Source organism: Arachis hypogaea, chromosome 11, assembly GCF_003086295.3.
Source record: "Arachis hypogaea cultivar Tifrunner chromosome 11, arahy.Tifrunner.gnm2.J5K5, whole genome shotgun sequence".
In the NCBI taxonomy this organism is placed as follows: domain Eukaryota; kingdom Viridiplantae; phylum Streptophyta; class Magnoliopsida; order Fabales; family Fabaceae; genus Arachis; species Arachis hypogaea.
In genome coordinates, this window is record NC_092046.1 from 45,702,198 (window position 1) to 45,723,460 (window position 21,263).

The following is a 21,263-nucleotide window of genomic DNA, read 5'->3' on the forward strand; positions in this document are numbered from 1 at the left end:
ACTGTGATTGTTGCATTCCACCTATCTGAGATACAAGTTTTCTTGGGTGAAAGCAGTGGCTAGCCACTACGTGCTCCAGGTGGAGACTTGATACTCTGTTGACCCTATGTCGTAAGTGTGGTCGGGCACTGTGAAAGTCTCGGATGAGCTCGCCCCCGTAAATATACACCAGTGAGGGTGTTGGATATATATGAGATTATGATTTATATTGAGTATAACATGAGTTGGGGATGCACGACAGAGGGACAGTCCAATGGTTAGCTACCAGGACTTGTCGGGTTGGCTTTATAACCGACAGATGAGACTCATCAGCCACTAGGACATGCATGCATCATATGCATTACATGTGAATTGTTTGGATTGCCTAATTGATTGCATCATTACTTGCTAATTACTTAATTACCTTATCTGTTTCCTACTTGTACATTTTCTTGTTTGATATACTTGTGTTTGCATCTGTTACTATTGGCGATTGGGAGGTTTGCAGGATTTGGAAAGGGAATGTTTAGTTAGTCTGAAGACCCTTAAGTTAGTCGCCTATTTACATTTCTTATGGTTTAGCATGTTTATGCGCTTTGATTATAATCTGGAAGTTCTAGGATTGCCTTCGGCTTTCCCAGGACATTACATGTTAGATATTTGGGCACTGTTACCATGCTGAGAACCTCCGGTTCTCACCCATGCGGATTTTGTGATTTTCAAATGCAGGACGTGAGGCTCCTCCCTAAGACATACTGGAGACTCCCTTTTGGCGAAGATCCTTAGTTTTTAGGATTTTATTTTGGTTATTATATACCTGTTTAGATACTATATTCTCCACTGTATATGTATTTTGTATTACTTCTCTTAGAGGTTATTTTGGAGAAACAAGTTTTGTATTTTGTCTTTCGGGTTCTTTTGGGATTTCCATCTATATACGCATGTATACTCTTATTTGCTCGGATCGGCTATCTTTGCAAGCCAAGTCCCGAGCCTTGATATATGTATTTTGGCACTCTTTTGTATATCTTAGCGTCAGTTTACTCTTTATCTGTTTCGTTTACGTTACCGATCAGAGTGTTGCGCGTTTTGATTTAACAGTTTTAATTTACCCCTTTTTCTTCAAAGGCTCCTAGTTACAAACATTTTTTGCAATACTATAAGTACTAGATTTTATTTTTAGAGGTCGTAATACCTCGCCATCTCTGTTTTATGACTTAAGCATAAGACTCTGTATGGTAGGGTGTTACACTGTGAGTATGGTGGTATAAAAGGCTGCATGAATGACAATTGAGATTGGTGTGAACATTCCTGTATGTATGGTGGTGGGTATGGATGTGAATATGGTGGTATAAATGGCTGTGAAAATGTCTGTGCTTGCGGATATGGAACATAATCTAAAGGTGGTTGTGAATAAGGCACGTGCTACGGGTGTGTATATGGTGGTGGATATGGATATAGTGGTGGATAGGGATGCAATTGTTGTTGTTATGGCTGTTGATGTGGTTGTTGCTATGGTGGTGGTGGTTGTTGTTGTTGTTGTTGTTGCTGTAGTGGTAGCTGCCCCGCACAACCGGAAAGTCTCAAGTAATCACCAAATGTGGAAATGTACCAGTCCATGTATTGTTTGGATGGTTCATATCTCTCGACACGTTGACCAGTTAGAACACATGCAGAACTATTTGTCCATGCCGAAATCTAATCTTTATGTTCAATTGCCCAATCTTTGTTTTTGGGACCAGTAAGTACTATGTTATGCGAACCTTTAAGGTTAAAAGGATTTTTTGGGGGGTCCTGATGAAACCCAAACTGTCACCTTACCCTATCGGTTGGATGTCATTTAACACACTCAAAACATATCAATGGCACCGCCGCACTCCATAAATCTGACCCCTCATTGATTTCAAGTGGAATTACATGAGATGGAACTCAGTCTGAGTTGTATGCATCCCATAGAAACTACAGAAATATATCAAAGCACAACGTTATCAATAGTTGTTATCAACTGAATTCAATATCAATACAAAGCACAAATGACAAAACACATACCCCATCTGGGAGAAGATCATCCAACCTTCCCCTCATGTAAGCAGTTGTCCAATGTCTGTATTGGTCTTCGCTCAGTTGATAATTATTCCACCTAACACATAAATGGGAGAAAGTAATTAAAACAAAAATAAAAAATAAAAAATAACATCATATCAAAATTTTACCTACATACAAGTGGAAAGCTAGTATCTAACGGTAGAGGCCTTATTGACGGCATACGTATCCATGCCCACACATGGAACAACACAAGAGGATCATCCATGTCCTTACACTCATATCGTGATGCCTGACACAATGATCTGTACATATGTGCAAGGCATGCGGAACCCCAACTGAACTTCTTAATGTTAGAAAATTGTCGAAGTAATAGCAAAAACTTCAAGTGCACGGTGGCTCCGGACTTGTCACAGAATAATATCGTTCCAAATAGTAACATTATGTGGCATTTCACATACATTTTCTTACTAACCCAATCAGTCAAAGGTAGGCGTCGCTTTAGGCTACGGAACCACGTCAACTTGATCCCGCTTCCTTTATGGTCGTTCGGTCTAAGTGCAGTACCAAATTGCATTAGACACTCATTCTCTAGCCCACTTGTGCTGCTATCAGTCCAACCAGTTACTGGTTGGCCATGAGTCCGGTGTCCCAGGATCATCATGACATCCTCCAACGTAATCATACACTCACCGTGTGGAAGATAAAAAGTGTGTGTCTCAGGATGCTACCTTTCAATCAGTGCATCTATCGTGGGACAATGAGCCATAATCTTACCAATTTGAGATATATAGTAAAACCCACTTTCTCTTAACTGTTCTTCTACCCTAACATCGTAGGAGTCCATTTGATTTAAGTGCCTCGTGCGCAACTTTCTTGAAGCCTAAAATAAATAATGATATCAGTCAATAATTACAACTAACAACAACAACATCAACAATAGTAATAATAATCATAAATATAATTAAAAATAATCATTAAATTAATACTAAATTAGAATAAACATAATTAACAGTTAAAAAATTAATCACTCATATCAATAAAACTAACAACATAATTACTTAATTGATAATTTTCAAATTAGTTACATATAAAAGATTGTCAAGATGTTCTATAATATGGTCTTCAGGGCGTGTGATGTTACGACCTAGTCTTTTTTTTTATTTTGCAAAAAAAAAAAAAAAAGCTTATTTGATAAATATTTTTTACAAAAAATAAATTACTAACTAAAAGTTACTAAAATTGTATGCTAACCATTATTAATATTAATTCTGTTTTTTAATACATTTTTTAAGTCAAACTAAAATGACTAAAACTATACTCTAAATTAATAATAAACCCGTTTTTTAATAAATAATTAAAGTAATTAATTAAAATTGCAATTACCAAAAATAACAAGTCTTTTTATGTAAAAACTTAATAAAATAAAATTAAAGTAAAATCAAAATTATTAAAAATATATACTAACAACAATAATAATTTTGTTTTTAATAAATATTTACAATAAAATTAAAACTACTAACAAAATATGCTAACAACTTTACTAATAATTCTGAGTTTTTAATAAAAATTTAAAAAATACATAAACTACTATAAAATACATAGAACTATACACAAACAACTAACATTAACATTACACTAACTAACAAAATTATTAAACAATTGTTACTAATAACTAGCAACTACTACTCTAAACAACATTAATCAACTAGAAAATAGCACTAATAAATTATATATTTTTAGCATATAATATTATAAAATTATTCGAATAATTAACTAATAATAATGTTAACTAAACTACTTACTTGTATTATACAATGTTAGTTGTATTTTTCTTTTTGCAAAGTAAATTTTGTATCAGAGATGAGTGTATAAGCTTAAGAGATAATATTGGCAGGAGTATGAATTTGGTGCTTTGAAGTTGTAAAAATGAAAGGTTTAAAGCTCTAATATAAAGAAGTTAAAGAAGGAGAAATAAGAAGTAAAAATATGAAACCGTAAAAGGAGTGTTAATCATAAGTAAAGAAACAACTGGATCACGAGTGGGTAGGTTAAAAAAGAAGTACCACGTGTTGACTCTCCAAACAATTTAGCAGTGCCAAATTGATTAACACGTCAGTGCCGTTTTTTAAGAAAACAGCATTGCCGAATTGACACCGTTTTTCGGCACTTCCCACAACGGCGTATTACACGAGTTGGACCATTTATTTTGATTACACAAAATGAAGTCCAATATTTAAAAAAAAAAGTTCTTATTTAATCGTCATCATCATTATCATCATTTTCAAATTCTTTTCTTCTCTCTTCAAGACACTCTCATTCTAAATCCATTAACTGCTATCTCTGCCAACCACCATCATCATTTTTTCCTTACACACTAGCACTGTTGCCATCATCATCACTTCTACATACCACTAGTATTGTCTCTGCTTCATTTACATCAAATATTCTTTTTTCACCCACTAGAAAAATGTTTCTCTCTTATCCTCTTTTTCTTTACCTTTGTATTTACCTCTTTTTGTTTTTCGTGTTTGCTAGTACCACCTTCACTCTTTGTACGACTCATCATACCTTTTTTTTTTCTCCATCGTGCCATCAATATTACCACTATTATTATCTTCAAGTCGTCTCTGCCATCTTCATCGCCAACATCACACCTCTTTCTCTATTGATATTTATTTTTCTTTAAAAAAAATAAAAACAAGGTGAATGTTTCTATTGTTTGTTTGTTATACAAGGTGAACGTATTGATAAAAGTGAAAGCTGAGTTATGAAGCTGTGATTGGAGGTGATGTGGAATTGTGATTAAGGCTAATAATGGAGATGCTAGTGATGATGGATGTTTTTGTTGTTTGTTTGTTATATAAGGTGAACGTATTGGTAAAAGTGAAAGCTGAGCTATGAAGCTGTGATTGGAGGTGATCTGAAATTGTGATTAAGGCTAATAATGGAGATGCTAGTGATGGTGGAGGTTGAGATAATGGAGCCAAAATTTGGGGTTAATGAGGGAGAAGGTGATGATGTTGGTGGCAGTAGATTAAGGGAAGTAGTTGGTGTTAAGTGCAGTGGTAATGAAGGTGATAATATAGTCGGGGTAAAGGGTGATTAGGGTTAGGATTTAGGTTGAGGTTGGGGCTACGGTGCGGTGAGAGATTGTTGGAATTAGAGGTTGCAACTATGGCAACGGTAATTATAGTAAAGGTAAAGGTGACAATGAGAAATGAAAATGAGTTAGAATTGAGGGTTAGAATGGTGTGGTAGTGTGATAATAGTGATGATGGAGAGAAGAGGTAAAATAGAAAGAAAAAAAAAGGATAGGTTTACTAAATATAGCCAACTTGAGCTAACTTTTTTAATTTTAAAAAAAGTGTTCCAATATTTGTGTACGTTTGTCTTTTCTGTTGCACACTGCGCCGCTCATCATCCGTGCACCAGTCTCCACACATGACCTTCTTCTTTCTTTCTCTTTTTTCTAATTTTTGGATAATTCTTTAATAAATTTTGAATTTTTTTCCTAAGTTTTGGATGTATTTTTTTTATATGTTTTAGATATTTTTTTTCTTATGTTTTGGATGGTTCTTCTTTTTAAGTTTTGGAAGATCTTTTTAATAGTTTTAGATATTTTTCCTTAGTTTTCAGATGTTTTTTTTTTATTTTTTGGATCTATCGTTTTGTTAGGTTTTGAATTTTTTAAAATAATTTTGAAAATCTATTTTTTTGTTAGATTTTTTATGTTTTTTTTGTTATGTTTTTGAATTTTTTTATATTAGATTCTGGATATTTATTTTACAATGATTTTACATATTTATTTTCATTTGGTTTTAAATTTTTTATGTTTCTCATGATAATTTAAATTTACGTTGGGTTTAAAAAAATTCAGAAAAAAGGTCCAGCTCTATTTTTTTAATAGGTTTTTTTTTACTAACTTGTTGCAATTGGTTATATATTTAATCGGTTTAATAAAATTGAAAAAAAATATTAACCACATTTTGACAATAAAAAAAATTAAAAGTAGGAATAAAATTAAAATTTATTAAAAATATTAAAGATAAAATAAAAAAATTAAATTTTATATATTTTTTAATTTTTTAAAAATATTAAAAATAAAAAAATATATTTTATTCTATATTTAAATAAAACTTTTAACTAATTTAGCTCAACCAATTTAGTTGAACTTGTTTAATTTGTGAAAATATTTTTTATTTTAATTTTTAATATTTTTATTATTAAGATTTTGTAAGTAAAAAACTAAAAATATAAATAAAACAATAAAATAGCAAATCAAACAAACGCTTCAAATTCACAATAAATTTTTAATTGGAAAGTGAACATTATTGTAAGGACCAGACTTTTAATCGATGCGGTCCAATAATATGACCGTTTAAAAAATAGAATTGATAAAAAATCGGTCTAATCGAACCATTTTAAAAAAAATTTAAAATTATTAAAGATATAGTTTGAACTTAAGCCTTTTTTGTTATTACATATTCCTTTTATCACCAAGCTATGTTATTTCATATTATTTTAATTTTATACTCACTTATATTTAAATTAATTATATCATAATTATTAATATAAATGTTATTAAATATATAAAATAAAAATATCAAATATTTTTATTAAGAGTAAAGTATCGTTTTTGTTCCCAACGTTTGGGGTAAGTCCTAATAAAGTTGTCCCTAACGTTTTAATCGTCATATTTAAGTCCCTAACATTTCAAAATTGACTCAATGTTGTCCTGCCGTTAGGGATCCGTTAACAGAATTGACGGCGGGACAAAATTGAGACGATTTTAAAACGTTAGGGACTTAAATAGGACGAAAATATTGGGGATAAAAATGATACATAGAAATAAATTTTAGTTTTATCCTTCAATAATATCAATTTTTTAATGTACATAGTATTCAATTATTTTTTAGAGGTAAATACCAAATCGGTACCCGAAAGATTTTGGTGCTGACAAAATGGTACCTGACTTTTGTTATTGACAAAATAGTCCTCTGTCCTTAAAAAATTTTAAAATTTGACAAGCGTGTCTCCAAGCTCACCGGAGCAAATCTCCGGTAAGCACAATGCTGACATGTCCATAGTATTTTGATCCCTGGCAAATCACCCCCTAAACCCTAATCCCTCCCTCCCCATCGCAGCCCCCAATGCACACTCTCCCCTTCCCTTTCCCTCCCCATCGCAGCCCCCTTCCCTCTTCTTGCCTCTCATATCATCTCATCTCATCTCATTTCTGCAACGAAGAAGAACAAAAATCTGATACCTCAAAATCCCATCCCTTCAAAGCAATCACAAACCAAAACGAGAATTTGAGAAGAAGAAGAAGGAATAATGGATCTAGCACCAGAGGAGCTGCAATTCCTGAACATTCCAGAAATCTTGAGAGAATCAATCTCAATTCCAAAGAGATCATCGAAGATGTTCTACCTCATAACCCTAACCCTAATTTTTCCTCTCTCATTCGCAATCCTCGCACACCCATTTTTTACACACCCATTCCTCACTCAGTTTCAGAACTCTTAACAGGACTCTTCTCAAGCTAACCATGAATGGACTCTTCTCCTCACAATCCAGTTCTGCTACATTCTCTTTCTCTTCGCCTTCTCTCTCCTCTCCACCACCACTGTCGTCTTCATCGTTGCTTCCCTCTACACCAACAAAGCTGTCTCCTTTTCCTCCACCGTCTTCGCAATCCCCAAAGTCTTCAAGCGTTTGTTCATCACTTACCTCTGGGTCACATTTTTTATTTTCATCTATAACTTTGTCTTCGTGATTTTTTTGGTTTTGCTTATTATAGCAATTGATAACCTTCTCTTCCTCTGCTATTTTTTACGGTTATTGTGGGTGTGTTGGTCATTGTGAATTTGATGGGATTGTGAATTTATTCATCTACTATGTTGGTGCAAGTGTATATGCCCCTCAAGAGCAGCATTCAAATGGAGAATCTGGATGTATGTTCAAAGGGAAAGAAATTTGGGGGGTTTGTAACTGATTTTTTTCTTTTTCTTCTTTTTTTAATGTAATTAATAGAATAGTGTAATACATTTGGAAAGAAACACAAATGATATTAGAAGATTGTAATTTGAATTATGATATTGTATTCTGTTGTGTGTGCTTCTATCTGTGCCTTTATATGATCTGCGATGAGAGGGAGAGGGAAGGGAGCTGCGATGGGAGGGAAAGGGAAGGGAGAGTGTGTGTTGGGGGGCTGCGATGGGGAGGGAGAGGAAAGGGGGCTGCGATGGGGAGGGAGGGGGAGGGGTTTGCATTGGGTAGGAGGTGGGCTGTGATGGGGAGGGAGATGGAGGGGGAGTCTGCGTTGGGGAGAGAGGGATTAGGGTTTGCGGGGTGGTTTGTCAGGTCACCAAAATACGGTGGTCATGTCAGCATTGTGCTTGTCAGAGATTTGTTCCGACAAGCTCGAAGACATGTTTGTCAAATTTTAAAATTTTTTAGGGACTATTTTGTCAATAACAAAAGTCAGGTACCATTTTGTCAGCGTCAGAATCTTTCAGAAGTGCTACTATTAATTCTTCTATATGGGTATTAGATACCTGAAGTGCTCATAATATTTGCAATTTGTTGCAGGGACTACGAGTAAGTAAATGGCTGAAGAAGGGAGAAACTTACCTTCAAGTCGGGAACAGAGCAAATATTGCTGCTGTAGCTATAGGATCTATTTCTTTAGCAATGCCTACGTGTAAGACATTAATATTAGAGAATTGTCATTATGTTCCTAATTTTGTTGCAAATGTTATTTCTGTTTCTATGTTGGACAAACGTGATTTTTATTTTAATATTAAAAATGAAATTTGTTCTACTTATTATGGTGATGACTTATACGTAAATGGCTATCTCCATTATGGCATTTATATTCTTTCCAATTTAAATGGTAATTCTGTCATGCATGTTTTTACTCTCAAAAGAGAGAGGAATAATCAAGTAAATGAATCATATCTTTGGCATTGTAGACTTGGTCATATAGGAGAAAAAAGGATTTCTAAGTTACATAAAGAAGGTTATCTTAACAAATATGATTATGAATCATATATAACTTGTGAATCCTGTCTCAAAGGAAAAATGACCAAAACTCCATTTATGGAACATGGAGAAAGGGCTACAGAATTATTGGGACTAATACATACAGATGTTTGTAGACCAATGAAAATTCAAGCCAGAGGAGGATATTCCTATTTTATCACTTTCACTGATGATATGTCTAGATATGGCTTTGTGTATCTTATGAAACACAAATCTGAGTCATTTGAAATGTTCAAAATTTTTCACAGTGAAGTTGAAAATCAAACAGGTAAAAGCATTAAGGTGCTTAGATCTGATAGAGGAAGAGAATATCTGAATGATAATTTTCTTGAGTACTTAAAGAAAAATGAGATTCTTTCTCAATGGACACCTCCTGGTACTCCACAACACAATGGTGTTTCAGAGAGGAGGAATCAAACTTTATTAGATATGGTTCGATCCATGATGGGTTTTACTGATCTTCCATTGAATTTATGGGGCTATGCTTTAGAAACAGCAGCATATTTGCTAAATAAAGTACCCACTAAAGCAATTTCTTCAATACCATATGAGATATGAAAAGGACGAAAACCAAATCTTAAGCACATTAGAGTTTGGGGATGTCCAGCATATGTTAAAAAATTGCAAAGTAATAAACTTGATGATAGGTCCGATAAATGTAGATTCATTGGTTACCCTAAAGAAACAATGGGTTATTATTTCTATCACCCTTCTGATCACAAAGTGTTTATGGCAAGAGGTGGAACCTTTTTAGAAAAGAAATTTCTTTCTGAGGGAAGACAAGGTGAAGAAATAGAACTTGATGAAGTTCAAGAAACCAATGAAATAGTACAAGCTCAAGAATATGAAATTCAAGTTGAGCAACCAACTTTGGATATACTCAAACTAACACCAAATTTATCATCTTCAAGAGTTGAGGATAACGAACCAATAGTAGTTCAAAGAGAGATTAATGAACCAATCCTTGAACTACCTTTGGAACCGGTTCAACAACCTCCAAATTTGGTACAAGAACTACCTCTTCGACGGTCCACAAGAGAACATCGTCCACCACTAAGGCTAAACCTAATGGTGCAAGATGATGTGGAAAATGGGATCGATTATGATGATAATGATCCTAAGACTTATGAAGAGGCAATGCAAAGTTCCGAAAGTCTAAAATGGCAGAGTGCCATGGAATCCAAAATAGAGTCTATGAGGATCAACAATGTTTGGACTTTGGTTGAACCCTCAAAAGGCAAAACCTATTGGTTGCAAATGGGTTTACAAGAAAAAGATTGGAGCAGATGGTAAGGCAGAGACCTATAAAGCCCGTCTAGTTGCTAAGGGATACCGTCAAAAGGAGGGAATAGATTATGAAGAAACATTTTCTCCTATGGCAATGCTCAAATCTATTCGGATTCTACTTGCTATAGCAGCATACTATGATTATGAAAGATGGCAAATGGATGTGAAAACAGCTTTTCTTAACGAAGAACTCAAAGAAGAAGTGTACATGACACAACCTGAAGGTTTAACACTTCAGTCTGATCATAGTAAAGTTTGTAAGCTGCAACGCGCCATTTATGGGCTAAAGCAAGCTTCTAGAAGTTGGAATATTTGCTTTAATAAGACAATCGAAAAGTTCGATTTTATCCGGTGTGAAGAGGATACTTGCATATACAAAAAGTTTAGTGGGAGTACAGTCATTTTCTTAGTACTCTATGTTGATGACATATTACTAATAGGAAATGATGTACCAGCATTACAAAATACCAAAACTTGGCTATCTCAACAATTCTCCATGAAAGATTTGGGAGAAGCAGCCTATATTCTAGGAATAAAGATCTATAGAGATAGATCTAAAAGGTTGCTCGGACTCTCACAATCTATGTACATTGATACCATATTGAAAAGGTATAACATGGAAAACTCCAAAAAGGGTTATTTACCAATAGGCACTGGAATTACTCTCAGTAGAAAGGATTGTCCTAAAACTTCTGAAGAGAGAGTACGCATGAGTAGAATACCATATGCTAGTGCATGGGAGCTATCATGTATACCATGACATGTACACGTCCTGATGTCGCATATGCGCTAGGAGTAGCCAGTCGATATCAGGCAAATCTTGGTGAGGAACATTGGAAGGTGGTTAAATCCATTCTTAAATATTTAAGAAGAACCAAAGACCAATTCATCATCTATGGAGATTCTGAACTTATACCAAAAGGGTTCACTGACGCAAGTTTTGCCTCAGACAAAGATGATAGCAAATCTACTTCAGGTTATGTTTTCACCTTAAACGGTGGTGCAGTGAGTTGAAAAAGTTCCAAACAAGCTACTGTAGCTGATTCAACAACTGAAGCTGAGTACATAGCAGCAAGTGAGGCTGCTAAAGAAGCTGTGTGGATGAAGAAGTTCATAAACGAGCTTGGTGTGGTGCCTTCAATTAAAGAACCACTTCCATTACTGTGCGACAATAATGGAGCCATTGCACAAGCAAAAGAGCCAAGATCACATCAAAAATCTAAGCATATCTTGAGAAGATATCATTTGATAAGAGAGATCGTTGAACGTGGAGACGTTGAAATTCAAAAGCTTGCTGGGAAGGATAATGCAGCAGACCCATTCACTAAGGCACTTGGATCAAAAGAGTTTGATAAGCACATGTAGGAATTAGGATTGAAATATATGACTGATTGGCTCTAGTGCAAGTGGGAGATTTTGTTGAAAATACATGTATGCCCTAGATCCAATCTGTCATTGGCTCTAGTGCAAGTGGGAGATTGTTGGAGATAAGTGTGTATGTCCAACAAAATACTATTGTGAATTATTATTATTATTATTTCTTTTTATAAGAATAAACTTTTATAATTTATGATAGTGTCCTTAATTAAAATTAGAAACGAATAATTACGATAGGGATCGTAATAATGAGATATACATTTTATAAGTACTTTTAATTTAAATTGTTCTTAATCGTAGAATCACTAAAAATGGGACATTAGTGATTCGGATATATAATAGTCTTCATTGGATGAAGATTAATAGATCTCATTTATTAAATTATATATATAAATGGTATATATAGAGATATAACCATTGAACTGACTCACTCTAAGAATTCCTAATGGTTATAGTTACCGTATATTTGTCAATAGGATATTCTTATGATGAACATAATATTAGAATTTTCCTTTGACATGCGACTATCATAGTAATTGACAATGTATTTGTTATACTTTGATTCCCGACACCTAACACCCTACGGTGTTAGTTGAATGGACATTGAGTATGATTTAAATACTTGTAGAATTAATGATTAGTCAAAATGGAATTTATCCACTATGGTAATGAGTTTGAGCTCTACGATTATAATGAATGAAATAAACAATGCCTTGGCCAAAGGGTTTGAATGAATTAAGAAATGAGTTTCTTAAGTTATTCATAATTCATTATAATAATGGTTACAAGTTAGAGTTTGACAATCAAATCGTACTCTAAAAGTTAGCCAAGAGCTGAAAAGATGGAAGGAGTTGTATTTTTTGTTCATCTTGGGTTCTTAATAAAAATATTATTACTTCATACTATCGGGTCGTCAAGGAGCGTTGTTAGACGCCAACCTTGATTAGTAAATTTAGTATGACTAATTTACTACCCGCTTAGTATTGAACCTATGTGGTCACACACTAACGAGTGTTCTAATCTTTGGTAAATAATCATTTAATTATTATTTTGATTAGATCAAATAAATAATTATATTAATTCAAATGGAATATTATTATATTCTTTGCTAGCACCATGAATATAATAATATGATAATTGAGAATATTAAATAATTAATTATTTATTCTATGATGAGTTTTAAATATGGATAAGATTCCAACTGATTCTGTTTTAAATTAAGTTGTAATTTGATTCACAAATCAGTCACCAATCTCATACTATATATATGTGTATATGATAAAAGAAAGAACACACAAGTTTTTCTTTTACCTCCACATACACAAATATTCCAATTCTTAGTGAAGAATTGCTGGTGCAAGGAGTTGCAAGAAATTTCTCAGTTAAATTCATTGGTCAAGGAGTTGACAACAAGGATCAGTCTCGGTGTGGATACACATAGTACCTCGTACTATCGAAGGAGAAAGTTTTCATTCACTAGGGTACTCAGGTATTGGCATCTAACCCATCTTATTTCAATAAAATTTTAAGCACAAAATAGATCAATAGGATTACTTTATTACTTCCGCTGCGTGTTATGAACACTTGTAATCCTACAATCACATCTAAGTAAATTACACTTAATCACATTACTTTTATTCTAAATAAATTTAATTTTTTATAATTTTACACTTAAAGTTATAAGTTAATATAAAAATATAAAAAAATTTATTTAGAATGAAAATAGCATGATTAAGTGTAATTTACTTAGATGTGATTAAAAAAAATTGAATACTATGTACAGTAAAAAATTAATATTATTGAAGGATAAAACTAAAATTTATTTCTATGTATCGTTTTTGTCCCCAACGTTTTCGTCCTATTTAAGTCCCTAACGTTTCAAAATCATCTCAATTTTGTCCTGCCGTCAATTCTGTTAACAGATTCCTAACGGCAGGACAACATTGAGTCAATTTTGAAACGTTAGGGATTTAAATAGGACAATTGAAACGTTAGAGACAACTTTAAAACTTATTCCAAATGTTGGGGACAAAAACGATACTTTACTCTTTTATTAATTACAATATCATTATTTTTTTATGATTTTATGATATTTATTAAATATTATTTTTTAATAAAAATAATATAATAAATATAAATTAATTAGTTAGTTATAAAAATAAAAATAGTTATTTTAGTATGAAAATAAAATTAAAATTTTTTTATTATAAATAAATATTAAAATTATATATATTTATTTAATAATAATTAGATTATAATTTGTTGATTATAATTTATTAAATTTTGATTATTTTTAAAATATTAATAAAATTATTTATTTTAAATTTTAAATTATTTTATATTTTTTATTTATGTAAGATTAATTTACTGATTTAAGTCATTTAATCGATAATTTATTAGTTAAATTAATAAATTAATAAATCAACAATATGATCGATTCGATCCCAGATTCAATTTTTATAACTACAGTGGAAACAGAGAAAGTAACAAAAGCAGTCCCCGGCTCGACGCTATAAACTACAAAGAACCTCGAGCTCTTTCTTACTTCTTTTTCCACCTCCTTTTTACAATTTTTCAAATCAAAATGAAAGAGTGCCCCCACCATATACGATCACAGTGACTCTATTACTTCGCCACGTTACACACACTCTCACCCCCATAAAAGGGCGCCATTTGCCTTTGCCTCTTCTCTTATTTTGAAAAAACTTCCCAAACCCAATCACACAAACAAAAAACCCTGCTTCTCCCTTCTCTCTTTCCTTTAAAACCCTAAAACTCAATACCAAATCGGTCTTATCGCGCCCCCACCGTAACCCCTTACGATGGTCCCTCACTCCTACACCCTCGATTCCCTCTCTAAATCCCAGGACCTCGCTTCAACCATCGCCGCCGCATCAACACCTTCCCAAATCGTCTCCACCTGCGCCTCCATCGACTCCTTCCTGCACTCCCACACACCCGATCAGTCCCGCCACTTCTTCTCCCTCGCCTTCCCAACCCTAATCTGCAAACTCTTCGGCTTTGACGACCCCAGCAACCCTAACAAACCTCCCTCCCCCGCTGGCTGGATCGATGTCGCCATTTCCTCCAACGACTCCGACCTCTCCGCTGCACTCTCCAGTCTCCTCTCCCCCGCCGGAACCCTCTCCTCCGCTATCTCCGCCGTCGACAACCTCTCCCTCGTCAAATACGTCTTCCCTGCCGAGCGCCTTCCGGAGTGGGCCCGCTTCCTTCTAATCTCCTCCTCTTCCTCTCCCGCCGGTGTAGCCTCCGGCGGCCCCGGCGCACTCTCCGAACTCTGCCCCTCTCTCTTCCAATCTAGGGTTAAAGAATCGCCACCTTCTTCACAAATCCAGCTCAATGTTTTCGAGTACTTCCTCTTCTGGTTCGCGTATTACCCTGTTTGCAGGGGCAAATCGGAGAATTCACACCTTGTCGAGGTTAAGAGTGTGAAGAAGTTTCGGTTAGAGAATTGGGCTCATTCGATTCCAGTTTTTGCCAGCGCCGTTAAACGTTCTGGTAGTGCCGAACAGAAAACTGAATCGAATTTGTATATACGTATTCTACGGTCGTATCTGAGCGCGTATGTCCCAACCTACGACCTCAACGCACACCAACCCTACCGTAGCTCGATCCTTCACTACAGTGGCGGTTTTGATGCCAAGGTTGTGGCGCGTGCTCAGTTTCTGGTTTCTACCTTAATTCATTTCTGGCTTGTTGATAACGATTTCTCGCCGTTTCCTTTGAACGATTGCAAGTTCCTCGGCGTCTCTTTCCGGCTCCGGTCGGTACTGGGAGAGACTCCACCGACTCCAGGGCTCGGTGAGGTGGTGAAAGTTTTTGTGAGGTATTTGAATTTGAGCACTGTAGCGGTGATTGAAGCTCGCGACGGTGGAGGTGCCAGCGAGTGTTGTGGGAGCCCTAGATGGAGGAATTTGGGTTCTTCTTCCTCATTTGATGCAGTGAGGGCGAAGGAATTGGCTTCGAAGTACAATTCTCTGCGGTGTTGGAACCCATGGGCGCAGAGGCCTCTGTATAGATACCTGCTGAGAACGTTCTTGTTTTGCCCTATGGCAGCTTCCGTGAAGAATGTTTCTCAGGTTTTCTCGGTCTGGATTAGTTACTTGGAGCCTTGGAATGTAACTGAGGATGAGCTTTCTGAGCTTGAAGCTATTGCCAATGGGTCTGCTTCTGCTCAGGTGAATGAAAGGAAGGAGAATTATGTTGCCAGAAGCCGTGGTTATACTCCACAGTGGCAGGATTATGTGCTGTCTAACTACCTATACTTCAGTTCCCTGGTTATGCATTTTATTGGATTTGCTCACAGATTTCTTCATAATGATGTTGAACTTATAATCCAGATGGTGCTCAAGGTTTCTTTCTCAACCTTCTTTTATGTTTTTCATTGTTCCATATTGTCAGAATTTCCAATGTTGGGCAATCTATGCCTTACTTTCGTAAGTCCATGTTGTGGGCTGGGATGTTCTATGATTATTTGACTTGCTTATGAATTTGATAGGGAGTTGGGTATTTACTTATATAGTGTTTCATGTTTAGGACATATGGTGGAACTGAAAGTCTAAAACTGCAGCTGATTCTTGAGCACACTAGCAACTGTATAACAAGCTATATTCGGTTCCTTTCATGTTACAGAAAATTGTATTCCATTGTTTCATGTTTACCGGTTGTAGTGAGTGACTGGGTGATTTGCATGTTCTTAGTTATAATGGCTGTAGGTCCTTGCATGTTATAGTCTCATAGCAAAATCAGGTTTTTAAAAGTGGCTACTAAGTTGGATCTGTATGAATGATCCCCGGTGGTAAATAATATTTACAGCTCAGTGCAATGAAGTTTGTTCAGACCAGGAGCTTTTGTCCATCATGATTGTGATATAAAACATGGGAATATTGGAAGCATTGAAATGTGGTGCTTTTAGATGTTATGGAAGTCTTTTTCAATTTTCTTGCTTTACCATCCCTGGCAGCATGGCCCAGTGAGCGGGGTGAGTAGGAAGTTAAAATCTAGGAATGCTGGATGCATTCAAACATGGCTATTAACTGATGTTGAAGTCTATGTCAATTTTCCCTTCGGCCCTGCAACACATTGGCAAGGCTTTATAGTTTCTAGCAGTGGCATGCATGGGTTAACCAAGTCATTTTAGTTTCCAAATCATTGCTGGTCTTACCTGATTTTTAAGCAGTATTTGATCGGAAAAAAGTATCTTTAAAACTTGTGTAAATTTCATTGCACTGTTTAGATAAGCTATGTTGTATGCAATGGAGTTTTGGCCGGCAAAGGGTGAACCTGTACACAAGTTCAGGATGGCCAAAATGAAGATTCTTCAATGGATTTAGTCATAGGCTTATGGATGAAATCAGGAATGAGAATATAAAAGAGAAAGTTAGAGTAGCACCTGTTGTTGAAAAGACGATGGAATCTTGTCTTAGGTGGTTTGGACATGTGGAGAGGAGGCCATCAGAACATCCAGTGAGAGTAGTGGATCATATGGAAGATAGACCAATAGTTAGAGGCAGAGAAAGATCTAAAGAGGCTTTGTGTGAAGTGTTTAAGCAAAATTTCTGAATGAACAATCTCAGACGTGATACATAGGAAGCAATAGCATTATTTGATTGATATAGCTAACCCCTCTTAGTAGGATAAGATTTTGTTTTCGTTATTGTTTGTTGTTGTTCTAGTAATATTAGTAACTATAAACCTTGTGTCTAAATAAAAGCACTGGTTTATTGTTTAATTGGCATTTTGGTCTGAGGCACAGAATACTATTCACCTAACCACATATGAAATTGCTAGTAAATATTTTATCTAGTTTGTTAAAGTTTACAAGGAAAATAATCCATTTAGTGTTTTGGTAGTAATATCTGTGAACTGGTTAACTGTTGAAAATACATTTAGATTGCTGCTGTAACATTTAGAAAGTTTCTGTGATCAAGTTAAGTTTTGCCCTTATGTGTGTATTGTTGCTGTTATTGTAGACTTTTGAGGCTTGATGGAATCTTATTATAGTGATAATATATCTTTTATGTCTACTTGAATGGAACTTTCAGGTGTTAGACATGTTGACGACATCAAAAGAGCTCATCGACCTTTTGAAGAATGTGGATACGCTTTTCCACTCCAAACAGGCTGGACCAGGCAAACCAATGTTGAACAACTTGTACAGATATGTTCCTAGTATCCATGAGCAGTTGCAGGTGGGCTTAATTTTCTCTCCTGTTTTTACAGTTCCTGCAAGTATGCTTATCTTTCAGTTTAGTAGTTATTTGCCCTGTGTTTGAGCTAAAAGTTTATTCTATACTTACTGTTATAGGATGATTATTATGAATTATGCGACTTTTCCCACATAGTTAATATATTTTGTCATGTGCATCTGAACTTGATCAATTTTGCTTCTCACCTAAGCGCTGTATTAAGTTTGACCTCTTACCTTCACAATTGTTAAAAAGAATAATACTGGTTTTTCAGGACTGGGAAGATGGTTTATGTGAGACTGATGCTGATGGCTCATTCTTACACGAGAATTGGAACAAGGATTTGCGACTGTTTGCCGAGGGGGAGGATGGTGGACAACAGCTTCTTCAGGTCCTTTAATTCTGCTATCAAATATATACATATTTTCTAACTAGATTACAACAGTCAAAGAGTGTATTTATCTAAGTTGTACCTTTTTTTGGGTAAAAAAGTCAACCAGACCCGTGTTTCTAACTAAAATGATATATGTAGTTGATGGTACTAGGTTTTCATCCTTTGTTTTTTTTTTTTTGGGTCCCTGCAGCTGTTTATACTACGTGCAGAAGCTGAGTTGCAAGCTATGTCTGGGCATGTATCAAGCCTTCAATGCATAGATTCATTGAAGGAAAAGTTGGGGTACTTATTTGATGGACACACAATGATATCATCCCCAACTTCCCCGGAACCAATCCATCATCAACATTGTCGTGATGACATATTCAAGCCAAGAAGAGCTGGCAACCATGCGTATGTAGATGTTAAGTATAAAGGCGACTGGATGAGACGTCCAATATCGAACGACGAGATTGCGTGGCTTGCAAAAGTGCTGATTAGGTTGTCTGATTGGATGAATGAGAGTCTTGGACTGAATCAAGCGGCGGAGGGGACTCAAGTAAGCCCTGCCATCCCCTATGTGGAAATTACACCTGATGTTGCCCATGTCTGTGGCCCTTCGGAGGCCCTGAAGGTCTTTTTCTGCGCAGTTGTGTCTTGGCTTTTCTTTGTTGGTGCTGGCTGTTTGGGTTTGATGCGAAGATGTGGTCTGAGGGTGAACCTAAGGGTACTGGCCTCCAAGAAATTTGTAATGGTTTTGGTTTTATATGGTTCATTTAGCATATTGAAAAAAATCGTACGAGTTTTGTATAGCATGTAGTGAAGAATATGAATTGGATGTTGGTATACAGAGAAGTGTAGAAAGTGCCGAGGTTTGTTCCTTTTTTTTATTTTTCCCAGTTTCTGCTCTGTAAATAATAAGTTTTTTGTTTGGCCAAAGGAAAAGGAAAAAAAAAATCAGTCCTTCCTTCTATATAAAGGGTATGTGCAGTTGCAAATCCATTTTTTTTCCATTTCACTTTATCGTTAGTAATTTTAAATTGGGTTAAGTACTTTTTTCCGTCCTGTCTGTGATGAAAATCAAATTTGTCCCAGATTTTTTTTTATTATTAAATGTTTTAAAATAATTTTTTTTATAAAGAATAATAACGATTTGACGTTTTTTCCTTAAAACAAAAAAACCCTTTTCTTTCACTGACGATCGGGATTCCTGCTAGTGAAGAAATTTTTATAAAATTATAATTGCGTTGCAAGTATAGTTTCTAAACTGACAAGAATTTCTTCGTACAAAAACTTGTTTGTCACTTTAAGCAAATCCAATAAAATTGATAACTGAAGTATTGAAACCTCGGGTCGTCTCTCAAGGAATTGCAGGGAAATGTGTTTATTATTGGTTATGAAATTGTATCTTTTTGAGTTTTTGAAATAAGGAAGAAGTAAATTAAATGGCAAAAAAAATAAATTAATAATTAGAAAACTTTTGGCAAGGTATGAGAACTGGAAATCCTATCCTAGTTATCCTTATCAGGTGTGATGAGAATTGTTATTGCTCCCACTTAGTTAACCCTTACTAAATAAAGAAAAGTCAAGTGAACTAATTAAATTGATTCTCAAGTCCTAGTCAACTCCTGTGGAAAGACTAACTTTAGAGCGATCCCATTCAATCAGCAATTCACGAATCTCAATCAAATGCTGAATCTGATAACTCAAGTGTTACCAATTACTTAACCAAAGCCAAAAGGGAAAAATAAATCTAAATTAAATTGAAAGCATCATAAATAGAGTAAAACAATCATTAATCTGAAATACCTCAAATTGTATTAAATAAAGATATCAATTCTAACATAGGAAAGTTCATAAATCAAATTTGGAAAGTAAATAAACTAAGTGATAAAGTAAATAAAAGTAGAAGAGAAATTAAATTAAAGGAACATTGAACCTGGAATGAAGAAATAACCATAAACTGAGAGGAATCCTAAATTTAAGAGAAATCCTAAATCCTAATCCTAAATCCTAAGAGAGAGGAGAGAGCCTCTCTCTCACTCACTCTCTCTCTCTCTTTCTCTCTAAAACTACATCTAAAACCTAAAATTGCGTATTATCAATGTTGTATCTGTTCTCTTCTTTGATTCCTCCATTCTCTGGCTCATATTCTGTGTTTTTGGGTTTGGATTTGGGCCAAAAAGGGGCCCAGAAATCGCTGGGGGCGACTTCTGCAAATTACTGCACGTGGTGTCCGTCACGCGTGCGCGTGGGTCACGCGTTCGCGTGGTTTGGAGTTTTTCTTTGTCACGTGTCCGCGTCATTTGTGTTCTGCTCTAGGCACGCGTTCGCGTCGTCCACGCGTGCGCGTCACTGTCATTTCGCGCTAGACACGCGTTTGCGTCATCCACGCGTACGCGTCGCTGCCTTTTCCTCAAAACTCCATTTTTGTGCTTTCCTTCCATTTTTGTAAGTTTCTTTTATGTCCTCTAAGTCATTCCTGCCCTATGAAGCCTGAAATTACTTAAAACACAAATCACGGCATCGAATGGTAATAAAGGGTGATTAAAGTAAATAATTTTAAAGCATAGGAAGCATATTTTCTCATATATCATAATATAAGGAAGGAATTGTAAAACCATGCAATTCATATGAATAAGTGGGAGAAGAATTGATAAAAACACTTAATTGAGCACAAAATGAATCATAAAATAGGGGTTTATCAACCTCCCTACACTTAAACATTAGCATGTCCTCATGCTAAATCCAAGAGAAAGAGTGAAGGTGGAATGGTGGAATCTTATGCAATGCAATCTATTCTAAATGCAAGCTACCTAAATGAGTCATGCAATTCTAATTACTATCCACCTATATATATATAGAGCTTACATGTTAATTTGATTCATATTTTCAAGGAATTATATATGCATAGCCAAGCCAAAATCATGTTAAAACACTTTCACAAT

The 21,263-nt window shown here is 35.1% G+C and overlaps 2 protein-coding genes and 1 pseudogene across 2 annotated transcripts; 2 read left to right on the forward strand and 1 right to left on the reverse strand.

The window, feature by feature from the left end:
• Positions 1 to 1,908: 1,908 nt before the first annotated feature.
• On the reverse strand, positions 1,909 to 2,686 carry LOC112721321 (serine/threonine-protein phosphatase 7 long form homolog). The gene is made up of 3 exons (XM_025772392.1): positions 2,223 to 2,686; positions 2,029 to 2,119; positions 1,909 to 1,938 (listed from the first exon to the last, which is right to left on the reverse strand). Exons 1-3 carry the CDS (start codon positions 2,684 to 2,686, stop codon positions 1,909 to 1,911), a joined length of 585 nt encoding a protein of 194 aa, XP_025628177.1.
• A 4,663-nt stretch (positions 2,687 to 7,349) lies between these two features.
• LOC112721322 (uncharacterized) lies at positions 7,350 to 7,890 on the forward strand (annotated as a pseudogene).
• Positions 7,891 to 14,268: 6,378 nt separating this feature from the next.
• On the forward strand, positions 14,269 to 19,317 carry LOC112720789 (uncharacterized). Its single transcript, XM_025771875.3, has 4 exons — positions 14,269 to 16,106; positions 17,799 to 17,945; positions 18,217 to 18,333; positions 18,527 to 19,317. Exons 1-4 carry the CDS (start codon positions 14,556 to 14,558, stop codon positions 19,133 to 19,135), a joined length of 2,424 nt encoding a protein of 807 aa, XP_025627660.1. The 5' UTR covers positions 14,269 to 14,555; the 3' UTR covers positions 19,136 to 19,317.
• The last annotated feature ends 1,946 nt before the right edge of the window (positions 19,318 to 21,263 follow it).